Raw genomic sequence first — 16,079 nt, forward strand, 5'->3', positions numbered from 1 at the left:
TAAACATTCCGTCTAATATTATATTTATATATATCCTATCTTATAATACTAATAACTAGGTGTTTGTAATCTACTACAACCTAATCTAAGTGAGGATTAATATAGTAGCTTCACCGAGTAAAACGCTCCACTTTATAGGTATTAGTCTAACGTATAGTTAAGTAGTAGTGGAGTTAGGTGGTTGATTAAGCTTTAGAGTGCAAAACTAATGCTCTAGATAGGTAGTTGAGTGGCTGACTAAGAAATTTCAATTAAAGAACTACCTTACCTATAATCGGGATTACTACAGCAGATAAGAGACATGGTGTTCTAAGGTATCATAGAAGAACGGGGTTACGAGCTTAAGGTTGGGTAGGGGTCTCTGTGTTGGGCATCTGGGTCTTTAGCGTGGCAGCGCTCTTTTAATAAAGATAACGAATGATTGGGATAAAAAGCATAAAGCCGGCCACAGGACAAATGCTGCGCTTTATTTATGAATACTTGATAATAATATGAGACCAAAATAATCCCTCTCGGCGCCTAGCTACCTAGGTACTTCTCTGTACCTAGACGGCAGAGCATTGTGCATCGCCTAGGGCAATCTCCTTTCTTTGCTTCGCACCAACTTGCCATGAGACGTCTCGAATTCGGTGAACCCCAATACGTTCCCCAACATTCATAGCATAGATCTGCTGAATCTCCTGAATAGTCCTGCTCAGCCACCGAAGTTCGCAAAGACTCCTCCAGTCCAGAGCTGGTCGCATCAGAAGTTCTTCGCTGTTCTCAGCATCGGATAGGTTGGGAGGGAATCGCACACAATTTTCGGTTTCGGACCGCTGCGCCTCACAGTGTCTGACGCCCACCACATGCAGCATCTCATGGGTCAGAATGTTGATGAGATTGCGCTCCAGAGCTTCTTCCCTAGCAGTGGAGATATCCTCGCGAACAATCGATGTGATAAATTGTTCTTGGTCTTCACTGAGCGTGAGGGCTGGCTTGAAGACGTCTATGTACCAGTCCTTGGGGTGTGAACCAGGGAAGAAGGAATTGGCGTAGAGCGGATAGTCACCGCCGAACCTGACGAAGAAGGCGCTGTGAGATGGATTGGCTACATAGCGAAATTTCGGGCCAACATTGCTGGCATTGAACTTGTCCAAGACTGTAATCAGACATGTTTTTATCATGAGCCTCTGCTCGTTTGACTCAAAACTTGAGAGGTTGATGCCCACAGGAATCGGGATTTCATTGGGGTGCCAACGATACACAGAATTGTCGGGATTAACGTGGTAGTTTAGGCCCCTTGATCCCAGCGTGAAGGTGGTTGAACAGAGGCTTGGAGCGAGTGCCTGGACGAGAGTTGTCTTGTGTTTCGACCCATGAAGCTGCTGGACGGACATGAAATGTTAGCAGATTCCATAGAAACTCAGCTTCATGGTACGCGAAAAGATTCATGCTATGAACGCATACCTGGGATGACCGAGAAGCCTCCAAATGACCAAACACAATGCAGATGATGTCGTCAAACTTTCTGAGATCAAGTTCATAATAAATTGAAGGCAACGGAGGGCTAGAGGCATAAGGAGCGGAAGAATCGACAGAGTTGAACCTTGGATCAGTGTAGCATCGCGTTGGTGTCATTGGACCATGGCTGACGACTCCTGGGTTGTGTCCAATGTACCAGGATGGTGGAGCCAAAGCCTCGCTCATTGACAGGTATTGGCCCGTTGCTGGAGACAGCCCATTCTCGGCAGATGGCAGAGTCATGGAAAGGGCAAAAGGCGAGGGAGTTATCATGACCATTTGCGTGGGTCGCTAGAACGGCGGTGCGGGCTGATTAGCAGCTGGGCACGATCCGGGTATTTGTGAATGAAATAAGCCCTAAACAACTCGTTGCACCTGGAAAAGACTGTGTCAATTTGAATGACATCGGTTGACTGGGATAGCAAGAACTCGGGCAGAATAACTCTGGAGGAAGCATGAGAAATAAGAGGGAGCAGGGAGTGGAAGGGTCGGAGTATGTTTTGGAATTTATAGACGCTGCCTGCGAGTCCGTCTGGACTCATACCAGTTGACGTGAGGTGTTGTACAGTCCGGCCGGTTGACATGTCAGATGGCTGCACTAGTACTATTCGGTAATGTGGCGCGCGTAGCCAAGCTTTACCGACAGGACTCTGATGCAGCCTGCAGTGCAATTCAAGCCGAATGCAACGCTGCTCGATTGTTGATTGGGTGACTGGTTGGATACATCACTGCATGAATATTTCTTTCTAGGGGATCTAATGGGACGATTGTAACCGCTTCGAATGGCCGGCAACCTCCTCAACGCAACCGAAAGCGGACGCGCGAGTTAGCCCTGCAAGATACTCCTCGGGACGTTAAGCAGCTGGATCGACCTCAACTTGGACCCAACATCGGCCAAGCAAAGAGGTTATGTTGATGTTCGATAATACCGCAGCTATCATCACTCAAGTCCGCGTTACCCTGTTTGACGACACGGATGATGTGTGCACCCTTAATCAAGATTGGCCATGATTTGTATTGTGCGGAAACATACCTAAGTAACAACAGTACAGTACCCAGCCCACTGGCACGGCAAACTTGGGCAATTGCGGTGGAGTGTCGACCAAAGGTGGAAGGTACCTGATTGTACGCTTCACTTCCGGCTCAAAGGAGACAGCAGGGGAAAATTGTCCCAGGAGTAAGCCTTGTCTCAGCAGTGAGCAATGTCTCAGGGGCGAAAGGTGGTGCTTAGAGGCGCAAAGGCAGGAGATGTAAGCAGATAGGAGAGGTAAGCCTTGTAAGCACCTGCCGCGGGATTTGAAGTGGTGACGAGGTGCAGTTCGAGTTACACGGCAGCCGAGCTACCCTGTAATAGACCGATTCTCCGGGATTCAACTGGAGTGGCACCTGCTGACGGAAAGGGAAACCAAGAGCCTCACTTGGCGCGGCCCGACGGCCACCTACGAACCTGGTGTATGGCCATGTTCGAGGCTTGGTCAAGCTATTGGTTCCCCAAGCATTGAGTTAGAAAGCGGCGGCTGGTCAAGCCCTTTACAGGCTATGTGTGGTTTCGCTTCTATTCCATATACGTGTGAGGACATATATGGCGCCTTCATATGTTGGTAGGCACTCAAGACCCAGCGCTTGAATAGAACAGGGTGTCGATAACGATAGTCATAATACGATAGGTGCTTGCGGCCTCAGCCTTGCGACGCACACAACGCTAACTTTCATTTTATAAGGTAGAATACTGAAACACTTTGACTGAAAGGGATTGAATGAATGTACTTCTCATTCTTATACATGTTTCCGAAGATCCACCACGGTGAGCTCAACTTCCAATGTGATTTCCAATGGCAATTTTCATGCATAGCCTCAACTTACAATGAGCTCCTGTGATTGCATGGAATTTCCGACAGCGAGTCAACAGATGATCTGCAACCAGAACATGAGATGGCTCAGGTCATGAGAACCAAATTTCTTTACACGCGGCAGGTTAATGGGTAATAAGCTGCAAAAGCATTTGCAAGCTGTGAGGCTTGCGACTCACTGCCTTCTCTAAAATATACATTCGGCTTTTACAACCCTCCAGTGTTATCATGTCGTTCATAGCTTTAAATATATATGATCGATAGTTCGAATAAACGCAAGCTTCTTTTTAAAAAACAGAAAAAAGTTGTACTTGCTTGAAGAATAAGTTATGATATCTGGGCTTCCAATTATTATATACTACAATCCAGTGCCGCGCAACACATGCCAAGGTAACCCTGATTCTGTCCTATGGAGACAGATACAGGGGGTTTTGGGAGACACTGTTAACTCTGGTTCCAAATCTTAGCGACAATGAATCTGTCAACAATGATTTGGGCACGCTGAAACACTGACTAAGGGCATTCAAGGTGATCTTGATATATGTGCTAGGCGCTGTCTGTTTATTTAATGCTGACTTAAGTTATATATCGCTAAAGGGGGCGCAGTTGTTGATGAATGCTAAGGAGAAGTAAGTGACTATTATAAATTTAGGTTCTTAAAAAGTGATAGCTACCCTAGAAATATGAAGTAAGGCTTCCTCTAACTGAATTCTAATGTTTGCAGGTATTATAAAAATTATAAGAAATAACTACCTTTTTAAGTATATCTTTACAATAACAGAATTAAGTATCAAACATAGTGGACTCTTTTAAGCTATTAGTCCCTTTTGCTTGTTTTTATTTTAGGTATCTATGTGTTAAAGAATTCGGTGTACATGTACGGGGATAGAAACGAAACCAGTTGTAGACCAGTTGACATAGTACATAGTGCATCGAGCGCACAGGCTTGCGCTAAGATGCATCTTGTTCATCCCGAGCTAAGGAGTCTGTCTAAAATGAAGTCCCGTGACGCAATTGGTTTTGTGCTGGGCGGTTTTCTTCGGCTATTCAATGTGAATAACATTTGATCTGGATGTGAATACGCATTCTCCTATCCGATTAAGGTCGACCTAGAGCGTTGGATGCGATAAACTACCAGGTTAAGCATACCGTGGTGTAGCTAAATTTGGGCCAACCTCCCAGGTAGCGTTCAGGAGTTTCGCTGATACCGAGGCAGCTAACCCGAACTTGCACAAACTGGTCCACCCGAACGCCACTAACGCCACTGCTCGGCGAGATTAGAGATGCCGAGGCCTGCATGAATCTTGGCAACGTCTGCAAGATTGAGTTCTGTACCTGAGCAGAGCCCGGCTCCGAGAGAGGGCACGATAATCCCCACATCTGACATAAAATAGTTGAGTGGTCGGTCCATCAAAAGGTCAAGAATGTAAAGGAACAGCCGGAGTCATGAACAGTTTTCTCAGATTTCGCTCCAAGTATCGTAAATCACATTTGATCAGCGACAGACCACAGACCGTCCTCGCCCCGCTTTTCCAAGTCCGAGATATCCACTCTCATAGCCGTGATGCCGTAGTATCCGGCGTTCGGTCCCAAGGCTACTGGAGGCCGTAAGTGATCATGACCTCTATAGTATCAGTATACCGCAACCAAGTATCGCCTTTTCAGCGAGTCAGAAATCGTGGGCGGCTCTGGCTCCCATTTACGTAGCGCGAGGCGGCGCGAAACTTTAAGGTTGCATCTGCTTTATCTTTACTGGGTGGACCTGTCCTGACATTATAAGCCTCAATCCACATCCATGCATCCTAATGAGGCTTGACAAGGAGTTTCCCGTCCAAAAATGGCACGACAGCTTTGTAAGTGCTCCACAACGGCTACTACGCAACCCCTAACCAACGGCCAGAGCTCCATTCCAGGGAGTACATAATGGGATTGTTTCCTCGACCCTTCGAGCAGTCTTTGGCTCTTTCGATCCGGTACCAGCATCAGCTGCACTCACTTTCGTTTTGATCCGCCAAGATGGAGGTAGCCACCGTCGACGACCCGAAGTTCGAGTATCAGACCGCCACTCTGAACGGGGTCAAGTATAATTACATCCAAGCAGAGCCGGCGTCAGGCAAGGTGGTCGGTACCATTTTCCTCATCCACGGGTGGCCGGACCTGTCACTGGGATGGCGAAACCAGATCCCCTTCCTCACCTCCAAGGGTCTGAGGGTCATCGCCCCGGATATGATGGGCTATGGCGGGACTGATGCGCCTGAAGACCTGAGCTTGTAGTGAGTAAATTCTCGACACACATTCACAGAGTGCCTGCACTACTAACCATCTAACCTTAATAGCACTTTCAAGCGCACCTCAGACGACATCGCCGCCCTCGCCAGTCACCTCGGCCTTTCGCGCATTATCCTCGGCGGCCACGACTGGGGTGGAGCCATCGTCTATCGCGCCGCACTGTGGCAGCCGGACCTGGTCGCCGCCTTCTTCGTCATCAGCACACCCTTCGCCGCTCCGCGCGCCACCTACGTCGACCAGGCCCTCGCCCTGCCCACGCTGCACTACCAACTGCAGTTCCGCACCGATGCCGTCCAAGATTACATCGGCCCCGTTGATGCGCAAAACGCCACGCGCGTCCGGCAGATCCTGAACACCATCTATGGCGCAACGCTGCCCGATGGTGGGTCTGCGTTCAACGCTAGTGGTGATGGGTTCACCTTTGAGCTGCTTGACCAGGTGACGGAGGACACTCCGCTCCTGAGCACGGAGGAGTTGGATTTCTACGTTGACACCTACATGGCCGACCCTTTCAACCGCACCCTGAACTGGTACCGGACCGGAGAGCTGAACTGGGAGGATGAGAAGGTGTTCGTGGCCGATGGGGCTGCGTACGCGGCCAAGTACGCGCAGCCTGGGCTTTATATCGGCGGAACTCAGGATCCGGCGCTGCCACCAGTCTTGTCGACAGGCATGGAGGCATACTTCGACAGCCTGTCCCGTGGCGAGGTGGATGGTGGGCACTGGGTCATGTGGGAGAAGCCGGAGGAGGTTAATGGTTTCGTTGGCAACTGGCTGACCAGCTCTGTGCTCGGAAACTTGACTATCGGTCTCAACCTCACGGCGGGAATGGGAGCTGCAAGCGCTCTTGCGATCCGGTAATAAGCGCCGCTGCTCTTAACCAGAAATAATGTGAAGAGTGCACATGCAACTTTGAAGGTCCACCAATGGCCTCTGGTGTTGTTGCGCACTTCCAGAGTGTTTCTAGAATACTTTAGGAGCTGGAATATACCACCATCCATAATTAATCTATTGCCAATCCTTCGTGTCTGTTGTACGTTTCGGCCATCTCTGTATGTTGAGCATGCAGGCAGCGACATCAACCATCTTACTCAGCCTTCCCGCGCAAGCTCAGTGAGCAATCTCTGTGCACCGTAGCAATGTTGTACATGATCCAGGAAGTCAACCGTAGAATACGCTGTTCTGGCCAATCGGCTCAGCTCTCGATCAGGCTCGACGCCGTCTGGCAGTATATGAGCGAGAACATCGACTGGCAACCGACTACGATGGTCGTCTGTCCACTCGCAGCCCCGACACCAGTGACCGTGCTCGATCTCGCCCGAACTCAAGAGCGAGTCAAATCGGATTGACGCCCGCCCGAAATAACGGCCGACCAGGCTGCTGCCAACGTCTGGTACCAAGTTCGCATCAAAGTATCCCTCTGACGATAGCAGAGTTCGTAACTGCCTTGCACTATAAGCTCCTGGTCCGGTGATGGGCCATTCAGCAAGTGCTCCCCGAAGTCGTTCCGCAGACCCGTATTTTGACATCGCTACCTCCAAAGCGTCGGCCACGGCGACGAGGCTCGCACTACCCCATTCGAGCTGCCGGATTCCGTATCGACCTGGGATGCTCCACATGACAGGAAACTGTTCTTGATCCGCTTCAGTCAGGCTGAGAGCTTTGCGAGCCACCCCGACAGGAACCACCAGCCGCTCCTTTCTGAACTGTAGGCACTGCCAACAAGTCCTGCTACAGGTAGGGAGGAACAGGAACGCTCCATATCCTGAGCATGTCTCGCAGGACTGTGATCTTAAGACGCCGTGTAGCCGGGATATCGAATGTCGGCGGATGATTTGGGTCCTGCTTAGCGCCGCCAGGGCATCGGCGGCATGAGTCAAGAGATTTTGGTATGAGGAGAGAGATCCCGAAAAGACATGTGCCCGGAAGCAAGTCTGTGAGAAACGGGTCAATGAGAGCACATCAAGCTGCTCCAATATCTCATCGAGTAGCTCGGCGGGCAACGCGTCGAAGGCGCCAATGAATGATGGTCGGTTTCGGGTGTTCAAGGAGACCGAGGGGCCGGGCGGATCGACTATTGTGATCATCGACTGAGTCATAACCTTCGGTTGATGAGAAAGCTGAGCCACAAGCTTGTCTCTCTCGCTCCCGTGGCGTGACATTGCGGGCGTGGAGTTTTGAGGTTGCCAGCTTTGAGATTCGTGTTCGGCCGTCGAGGCTTTCTCAGAGCCGCAGTCCTAAGGAAGAGCTCGACAGGAGTTGCTTTTATTAGCCGTTGCGGGCCAATTATTAGGTCAGCAAGGATGGTCGGCGTGTCTACCGTCCGCGTGGTAGGCGCTGCAGTGTAACCACCCACCGCCTAAAAGGCGGTGAGGCAGCTTGCGTCGATCATCAGCGGCCTACTAGTAGAACCTGACAGCACTGAGATCAGATAAACATACTAGAGATAGAGCCAGCATCCACATACCCAGCGTTTCCGTCCATACACCCACTATTTTCTATCTATATACCTAGTAACTATTTTTCTTAGTAACTCCCTTATATTTACAAGTAATTTTTAAGTTAATATTAAGAATATCTTAAGGTATTTTACTTCTTTAAATTTTTAATGTTTTTAATGTAAGCTCCTTTTAACACTCTTTTTAAAATCTTTTACTTTTATTTTTTTACTTTATTTTTAACACCCCTTCTAAGTTTTAACCTATATACTTTTAGAAACTAATTAAGTATTTAAATATTAATTAAAGATTAAAAAGTTAAAAAGTAAGATAATAAAGATAAAGAGAACGGATATTCGTACTTATAAAAATAGATAGTATACTTACTTATACTTTTTTTAAATTTTTTAAGAGTTATTTATTAATATATAATTATATAAAATATTATTTTCTTTAATTCTATTTTTAAATACTTATATATATAAAACTAAAATTAATTAAAAATTATATTTATATTTATCTTTATATTTTTAATTAATTAATAATTCTTATTAATTAAACTATTAGTTAGCTTTTAATAAAGTTATAAGGATATAAAAGTATAATTAAATACTTCATTTTTATATTATAATTTAATATTACTTTTATATTTAAAAGAAATTCTATTTAAAGTTAAAAGAAAGTTATAATATAACCCTTTTATAACATTTAAAATTTACTACTATTTATAAAATATTAATTTTATAATAATAATTATAAAGTTAAACTTTATATTATTATAAAATAAAAATTTAAAGGATATTTAATATATATATTTTATATATTATTAATTTAAATTAAGTTAGTATTTAAATTATATAGTTACTTTTATAGCGGGTATTAAGACGGTCCTTATAACTTATAGTAAAAGAAGGCTTAAATTGTTTATAAAGAATTATTAATTTAAAACTAGAGTTACTTAAAGAATAGTATAAGGGAGGTAGTGAAGCTATAATTTTACGTTATAAGAGGTATAGAGGCTACTTAGGCTAATAAGATAAGTAAAGTGCACGGACCTACTGGTTAGTCCTATAGGCAGTTAGCCTATAGCCTTAATAGGTATACTATTCGTTTTTATAGGTGTAAATATCCGTTCTTAAAATAAAAACTATACTCTTTCTAATCTTTTAATATTTTTTCAACCTTTTAACCTTTTAAAGTTCTCAACTTTTTTATTTTTAATTAATATATAAACATTAAATTAATACTTAAATATATAAGTTAAAAGGGATATTAAAGGGATTAAAAGTATATTATAAAATATATTAAAAAGAGTATTAAAAAGAGTTAAAAAAGTTTATACCTTAAATATTAAATTTTTTTTAATAAGATTAATAGTTTTATATAAGTCTTATCTATAAAAATAGGTACTAGGTGTATAGATAGAAAATACTAGGTATATAGATAGAACCGCTAGGTGTATGGACGCTAGGTCCTAGAGATACTATCACATACTAGAGACGGACTCTACGGTGAGGTGACTTGACCACAAGAAAGGATGTATGCAGAAGCCCAGGTCAGGGATGGCCTGCATGTGTAGCCAGAGGCGGTAGCAGGTTTCTGCCTTTCCCAATGATGGCCACAGAGTGCCTTGGAACCTCACGATCCCGTCTTTCCCACATGTCGCAAGCACAATAACCCATTTAAAAGCTAATGATCGTTGAATGGGATGGAATTATGCCATAACAACTTTATCTGACGCTGCTTGCGTAATCAGTGTTCCGAGAGATCTGTGCTGTGTTTGATCAGAGTTGGTTTCGTTGCTAATCCCCAAATATACAAAATGTATGTGGCGTCTTTATACAGTGGTATACGCCAAGAACTTTTTTCAGAGAGTGCAGCGGTTCAGATACCTTGGGTGCATTTGTGTAGCAAGTGGCGTCCCCCACTGCCTCCAGTCCCCCTTCCGATTCCTCACTAGCCCCAAACGCTTCCAGTTGACCACCTGCAGGCCCAGGTACGCTTGTGCCATACTAGTACCCTAGGCCGAATCAATATCCTTGGCCGCTCGCTGTGGCATATTTGCGCCTTCCCGCTCCTTGCCCGGTGAGACCCAGGCCGGGGAACCAAGCCCTTCAAGCAGTTAATCGTCACAACCAGTTGAACATGGCCCCTTCTTGCCGATAACACGACAAGTACCCTAACGCCTAGATTTTACCCGTCTTTCAGTCTCTCGATGGGAACTCGTCGCCCGCGTCTAAGACTTCATGAATGGTTGACTGAATGGGATTACTCTGAAAGCATTCTGTAGGGAATGTTTTAAACGAGGATTATCGCTCAGGTAAAATAGGCGCTGCGGGTATAGCTCGTCAGGACCGGCGGAATTGACAGTCTACTCTCCCCAGACTGGGTCGGCTTGGCAAGCTTTTCCAGGAAGCTGACGGGATCTTGCCGGGCGGCAATATGCTAACTTCAAGTTGTGAGCCGTTCTACCGTTCCCCGCATTGTTCACCTAACACGCTGCTGTTAGGTGCTCGCCGAGCGTGCTTGTACTGCCTCGGTGCTATTTCGACAGGAGCTGATACGCAATTGTAATGATGGCGTCTTTCATCGTCGGACTCCTTGCGTGTAGCATTATACTGTATCTCTTCAAAATTTGTTGTGTTGACCACCTCGTCCTCAGTCCACTTAGACAAGTCCCTGGCCCTGCTTTCTTCGCCATTACGAAGTGGCGTCTAGCTTACGAGGACTGGAGAGGTCGCCGCACTCGCACAATCGCCCAGCTGCACTCGAGGTATGGCCCAGCAGTCCGTGTAGGACCCAACGAGGTCTCATTCAACAGCCTGAGTGCGCTGAAGACAATCTACGGACCTGGAAGCCGATTCGGCAGAACATCTTTCTATCGTATGTTTGAGGTGTACGGAGAGCAAAATTTGTTCACTTTCCAGTCCTCAGAAGAGCATGGCGCACGTAAGAAGCTCCTCTCCCATGCCTACTCGAAGTCTGCCATACTTCAGGACAAGACGACCAAGGTGGTTGAAGACATGGCTCGGCGTTACATTGAGCTCCTAGACAATGAGCCAAATGGTGTTAGTGACGTCTTCCTGACTCTTCACTATTACTCCCTGGACAGTATCACCCATTTCATATACGGGAATTCCGGTTCAACATCTGCTCTGCAGGGGTCCAAGTCGCATCGCGGCCTCATATCCGATGTTATGCACCCCTCTCGCCGCAGACTGTCATGGTGCTGGGTGCATGTCCCTTCGATCACTAGATGGCTTTACTCACGCACAGGAGTCAAGGCACATTTAGTAAAGCACGTCCTGCCCATGCAGCCGCCAACGACATATACTGGCATACGGGCTTTTGCTTTACAAGCAGTCAACCAATTCAAATTGGATTGTCAAACGAGAAAGACTGGTGAGAGTAAAGACGACATCACACGATAGAGGCGATTTCAATGCTAATACGCCCTACAGTTGGCAAAGGTTCAATCATTGAGCATCTTTGGAAATATCATCAGTCAGAGCTCTCAAACGGCCTTAGTGTCACTCAGGTAGCGTCAGAGTGTGCGGACCATTTTCTTGCGGGCATAGATACCACCAGTGACACACTCATGTTCCTCATATGGGCACTTTCATTGCCCGCGAACTGGAAGTTCCAGGAAAAGTTGAGGGACGAACTCTTGGATATCCCCGAGGAATCACTCAATCATTACGGTCACCCCAGAACTGCCGCCAGCGACCGATGTACATACCTCCAAGCCGTCATCAAGGAGACCCTCAGGCTTTATGCACCGCTACCGAGTTCTGAGCCCCGTTCAGCCGACGCCACCTCTACGGTAGATGGGTACACAATTCCACCCAATACGGTTGTCTCGATGTCTCCATGGATACTCCACCGCAATTCAGAGGTCTTCGAGGATCCGTCAGTATTCGATCCCGAAAGGTGGCTGGGATCATCCGTCGCCGACCTGAATCGGTGGTTTTGGGCTTTTTCGAGTGGCGGCCGGATGTGTATTGGCATGCAGTAAGGCCCCAACAGTAATTGTGGTATTTGATACAAGCACTCGAGAGTCTAACTCAACCTAGCCTGGCAATGGCCGAGATGACAACGCTTGCGGCCACAATCTATCGAACCTACAAGACATCCATAGCTACCGGCTTTGAGAACACGACGCCTGCGATCACGGCACGGGTGGAGACATTCTATGACGAACGGTTCCGTTCTGTGCAGGTAAGTTGGAAATCTGATTGTGCTACGACACGTTCTGACCTATAATAAATAGGAGAACACTTGCTTAATTAAATTTGAAAAGTTTCGCCAATGATCGGCAGTAGCCCATGTGAACTTCAATTACCTAATAGAATATAGACATGTTTAATATCCACCTAGGTCAACGAATCTGTCCACGCACCACCTCCCCGTCCTTAGCTGCTCATTTCGCTTCTATTCCGCATACGTCTGAGGACATACATTGCGCCTTCATACAGTTGTAAACGTTCAAAATACACCGTCTGAAAAGAATACAATGCCAACGACAGTGAAAGAAGACTGGGCACGTGGCGTCAACCTCTTGGTGGGCTGATTAAGTAAGCCGAGCGGGCCAACAGGCACAGATTCGGACCAGGCACCAGTTTCCCCGTGGGGTACTGACCGTACTGTGATAGAGCCCAGCACTTCTCCTTTTCCTCCCTTCGGAACTAAAACTATTATTTACACAAAGTCTTCTTGCATCAACCACCACTCAAAGGTAGCACACGAGCAACATAATATGGATGTCGTGACTGTCCTACGTGGTTTCAAAGTCCCGTTCCCGGTACTCGACGCCTTTCTACTCGCCAATAATATCAACGAGTCCGAGCTCCTCTGTTCGGGCATTCCGCCCTTCTACGATGAGGATAATGACCAGGTTACTACCCTGCTGCGCAACAAGGTCGGCAGCGGAGACACAAAGACACGTATTTTCGTCGCGGCACGAATGGGCTACAGAAATGCGGTCAGCTGCTACATTGCATATGACTGGAAAACTGTCTTTGCACAGCGCAGATTCGATGATGTGGATCTTGCACGGCACCCTCCGGGTAAGCGTCAATCTTGATTCTGCAACGGATGTCCATCTTTCACATGATGGAAATATATTCGAAATACAGCAACGTGGAGTTAGTAGCAGGACTGATGTCATAATCAGTGGGCTTCGAGGAGCTTAGGAAGGAAGTGCTGTCGTATGTCACCGCCGGCGATGGGGTTTAATCTCCTTTCGACGACCCGCGTTACCAAAATGCCCTCTATGTCGTGATCACTGATGAGCGGACATATTTTCCAGCTGAATTGCTGCAGCGGGATGAAGCTGTACGTTATTGACTCCGATTGAAAGACCCATACCAAGATCATTGCCCTACCACCTGAGTACCCTTCACACATTCAGCTCCCCTTCTATATATACTGACCCGTTGGAAATCTTTTGAGGACATGTATAACCTACCAGATAATTTGTAACAGCAGATAGCAGCTATATGCTAAATGATCGCTGTCATGGAAGACCGGGTATATCAGAAAACTCTTGGATAAACCGAACGAGGTACAAATGGTCGATGATCATACCCTGCCAAAGTGATATCAATATATAGCGATTACTGAGGACACTTTCTTCAAACGCTGGGTCTTGAGCGTTTACCACTGTACGAAGGCGCCACGTACATTTTACATGTATGGGGATTAAAAACGAAACCACTACTGAGAACACTCATATGCGAGCAACCATTTTCTTCCCTCTAATATTCCACTTCCTCAAATCATCCATCACATCTAAAATGTTTTCCATGCCGTGTACGATCTCTGTGGGCGGTGCGCGTATCTTCCCGACCCTAAAAAGGTGCTGAGATAGTCGCAAGAAATCTCGATATGCCTTGAACAACTCCTCATCCCCAGGGATGAGTTCTCCTCGGACCCGACGAGCCTCGCCGAGCACGGCCTCCCCTCCGGTGAAAATCGACTTCACATCCTGCCTGGTAAACGGCGTGGGTGACAAAGAGTTGTATAGGCAGCCCCCACCATCGAGAGCCATCGCATCTGCGCAAATCTGAGGCGACGCAAATGCCCCCACGCAGTCAAACACCAGCCGCAGATGGCCATCTGTCACCTTCCTGATTCTTTCGGCGCAAACCTTGGCATCATGGTAGTCGAACGCATGGTCCGCCCCCATTTTCTTCACTAGCTCAAAGTTCGCAGCTGAGCATGTGGTTATGACCAACATTCCGCTCAGCTTGGCCCACTGGATGGCCATCAGTCCCGTTGTCGTGCTTCCGCCATAAATCAGGATGGTTCTCTCGGACGTTCTTGTGATATTGTTCCCCAACAGCAGAGGTTCGAGCCCAGGATCCACAACTGGAAGTGGCAACCCCATCAGATGATAGAACGCATAACACACCGTAGCCAATGCAACATTCACGCCCGCGGACTCAGCCTCACTGATGGCGTCCCCCATTTCCTCCAACCGCAGCGCCGCATCTCCTTTCACAAGAACGTACTCGGCGAATGTTCCCGCGTTTGGCTGGGGCCCAGCGCTGGGCATCGCCAAGCCTGCGATCCTGTCACCCTTCTTGAGGCCTATGGTCACAGCAGACCCAACCTCGATCACTTCACCGGCATACTCGCAGCCGATAGTCATGCCGGGCGCAAACATGATCTCGAGGTCGGTGAAGAGGTAGTCGCAGGGGTTGATTCCGACGTAGGAGGGCTTGAGGAGGACATGTGCCGGGTGTTGGGCCAGGGTGGTGAGGGCAGATGGGATGGGCACGTCGTCTAGCAATTCAGCATGTCCGAGGGATGTACCAGTCCGGATGGCGCGCATGGTGGTCTTCCCCTCCATCTTCAGCGCAGTGAATAACGTCAGAGATATAGATGTGTAACCACAATGGGCTCTTTGTTTCCTTGAAGAGGAAAAGAGGGGGGGCCCAAAAGCCGGGATGCTCGACGGCTTTAAGTAGTCCCAGTAACGACGAGAGCTCACGTCAGCTCAAAAGTGAGGTTTGTAATCGCGGGGTTGATATGGCCAGAGTAGTTTGAATGAGTTTCTGACTAACGAGCGATGGATCCACAAGGGTTACTCCGTGCCGCAGGCTAGATCTACAATGAATAATGGGCGTATTCATTGATCACCATTAAAGCTTAATTTAACAAGCTACTGGACTGAGGTTATATAGTAGTTAGCAATAGTTATAGTTAGCTATAACACACCTCTTAGAATTAATAATTATTCTTTTAATAATAATTCCTCCTTTAGTAATAAATAATCCCTAACTTTTAATTAACTTTCTTAATTATATATTTATAAATAGAAGGTAAGAAAAAAAATTAAGATTAAAGAAGATATATTATAAAATCTTTAAATTATTACTTATAAAAAAGGAGAAAAAATAGGAAATTAAAAAGTATATAAAGAAATAGACTTAAAATTAACTTTTTCTAATATTAAGCTTATCTATATATATAAAAGGATTATAAAAATTCTTTTAAATAATTTTAATTTTAAAATAAAAATAACTTATTTAAATAATTAATTAGAAGTTAGGATTATTTATTACTAAAGGAGGAATTATTAATATAAATATAACTATTAGATTTAACACTATATTACAAGTAATTTTATAGTAAAATTATAGTTCTTAATAATATTATATTATTTATTCTATTTTATAAATTCCCTATAGTATAGTTAGTTTTATTATATTAAAGAGTAGATATTTTAAATATTTATTATAATAGTTTATAAATCTATTATAAATTTATAATAAACTATTATTTAATAATAAATTTACTATAAATTAACTATTTATTATATTTTTATAGTAAACCTTAGTTTTTATATTTAATATACCTTTTAAACTAATATATTATAGTAAGTTAAACTTTAACCTTTTTCTATTACTTTTTATTTATATTTTATAGGATCTTTTAATAGGTTTAAGTCTTTTTATTAATAATTAATATCTTTTAAATTTAATTATTAAAGAAATTT

General features: G+C 45.5%; 6 protein-coding genes across 6 annotated transcripts; 3 read left to right on the forward strand and 3 right to left on the reverse strand.

Annotated features, from left to right (window-relative positions):
• Positions 1 to 787: 787 nt before the first annotated feature.
• KVR01_007561 (uncharacterized protein) lies at positions 788 to 1,980 on the reverse strand. Its single transcript, XM_044794084.1, has 3 exons — positions 1,447 to 1,980; positions 1,209 to 1,364; positions 788 to 1,138 (listed from the first exon to the last, which is right to left on the reverse strand). The coding sequence occupies exons 1-3, from the start codon at positions 1,777 to 1,779 to the stop codon at positions 1,088 to 1,090; spliced, it is 540 nt and encodes a 179-aa protein (XP_044643814.1). The 5' UTR covers positions 1,780 to 1,980; the 3' UTR covers positions 788 to 1,087.
• Positions 1,981 to 5,313: 3,333 nt separating this feature from the next.
• Positions 5,314 to 7,806, forward strand: KVR01_007663 (uncharacterized protein). The gene is made up of 2 exons (XM_044783979.1): positions 5,314 to 5,623; positions 5,687 to 7,806. Exons 1-2 carry the CDS (start codon positions 5,367 to 5,369, stop codon positions 6,498 to 6,500), a joined length of 1,071 nt encoding a protein of 356 aa, XP_044643916.1. The 5' UTR covers positions 5,314 to 5,366; the 3' UTR covers positions 6,501 to 7,806.
• KVR01_007199 (uncharacterized protein) lies at positions 6,731 to 7,623 on the reverse strand (the record flags this gene model as incomplete). Its single annotated transcript, XM_044789732.1, has 2 exons — positions 6,731 to 7,484; positions 7,601 to 7,623. 2 exons carry the CDS (start codon positions 7,621 to 7,623, stop codon positions 6,731 to 6,733), a joined length of 777 nt encoding a protein of 258 aa, XP_044643452.1.
• Positions 7,807 to 10,650: 2,844 nt separating the features above from the next.
• KVR01_007525 (uncharacterized protein) lies at positions 10,651 to 12,389 on the forward strand (the record flags this gene model as incomplete). Its single annotated transcript, XM_044782382.1, has 3 exons — positions 10,651 to 11,479; positions 11,539 to 12,023; positions 12,348 to 12,389. The coding sequence occupies 3 exons, from the start codon at positions 10,651 to 10,653 to the stop codon at positions 12,387 to 12,389; spliced, it is 1,356 nt and encodes a 451-aa protein (XP_044643778.1).
• A 444-nt stretch (positions 12,390 to 12,833) lies between these two features.
• Positions 12,834 to 13,312, forward strand: KVR01_007224 (uncharacterized protein; the record flags this gene model as incomplete). The annotated part of the gene is made up of 2 exons (XM_044783735.1): positions 12,834 to 13,143; positions 13,251 to 13,312. The coding sequence occupies 2 exons, from the start codon at positions 12,834 to 12,836 to the stop codon at positions 13,310 to 13,312; spliced, it is 372 nt and encodes a 123-aa protein (XP_044643477.1).
• Positions 13,313 to 13,805: 493 nt separating this feature from the next.
• Positions 13,806 to 15,021, reverse strand: KVR01_007481 (uncharacterized protein; the record flags this gene model as incomplete). Its single annotated transcript, XM_044784883.1, has 1 exon — positions 13,806 to 15,021. Exon 1 carries the CDS (start codon positions 14,928 to 14,930, stop codon positions 13,806 to 13,808), a length of 1,125 nt encoding a protein of 374 aa, XP_044643734.1. The 5' UTR covers positions 14,931 to 15,021.
• Between the last annotated feature and the right edge of the window lie 1,058 nt (positions 15,022 to 16,079).

The sequence above is a fragment of the Diaporthe batatas genome, assembly GCF_019321695.1.
Source record: "Diaporthe batatas strain CRI 302-4 chromosome Unknown Contig00008, whole genome shotgun sequence".
NCBI lineage: Eukaryota > Fungi > Ascomycota > Sordariomycetes > Diaporthales > Diaporthaceae > Diaporthe > Diaporthe batatas.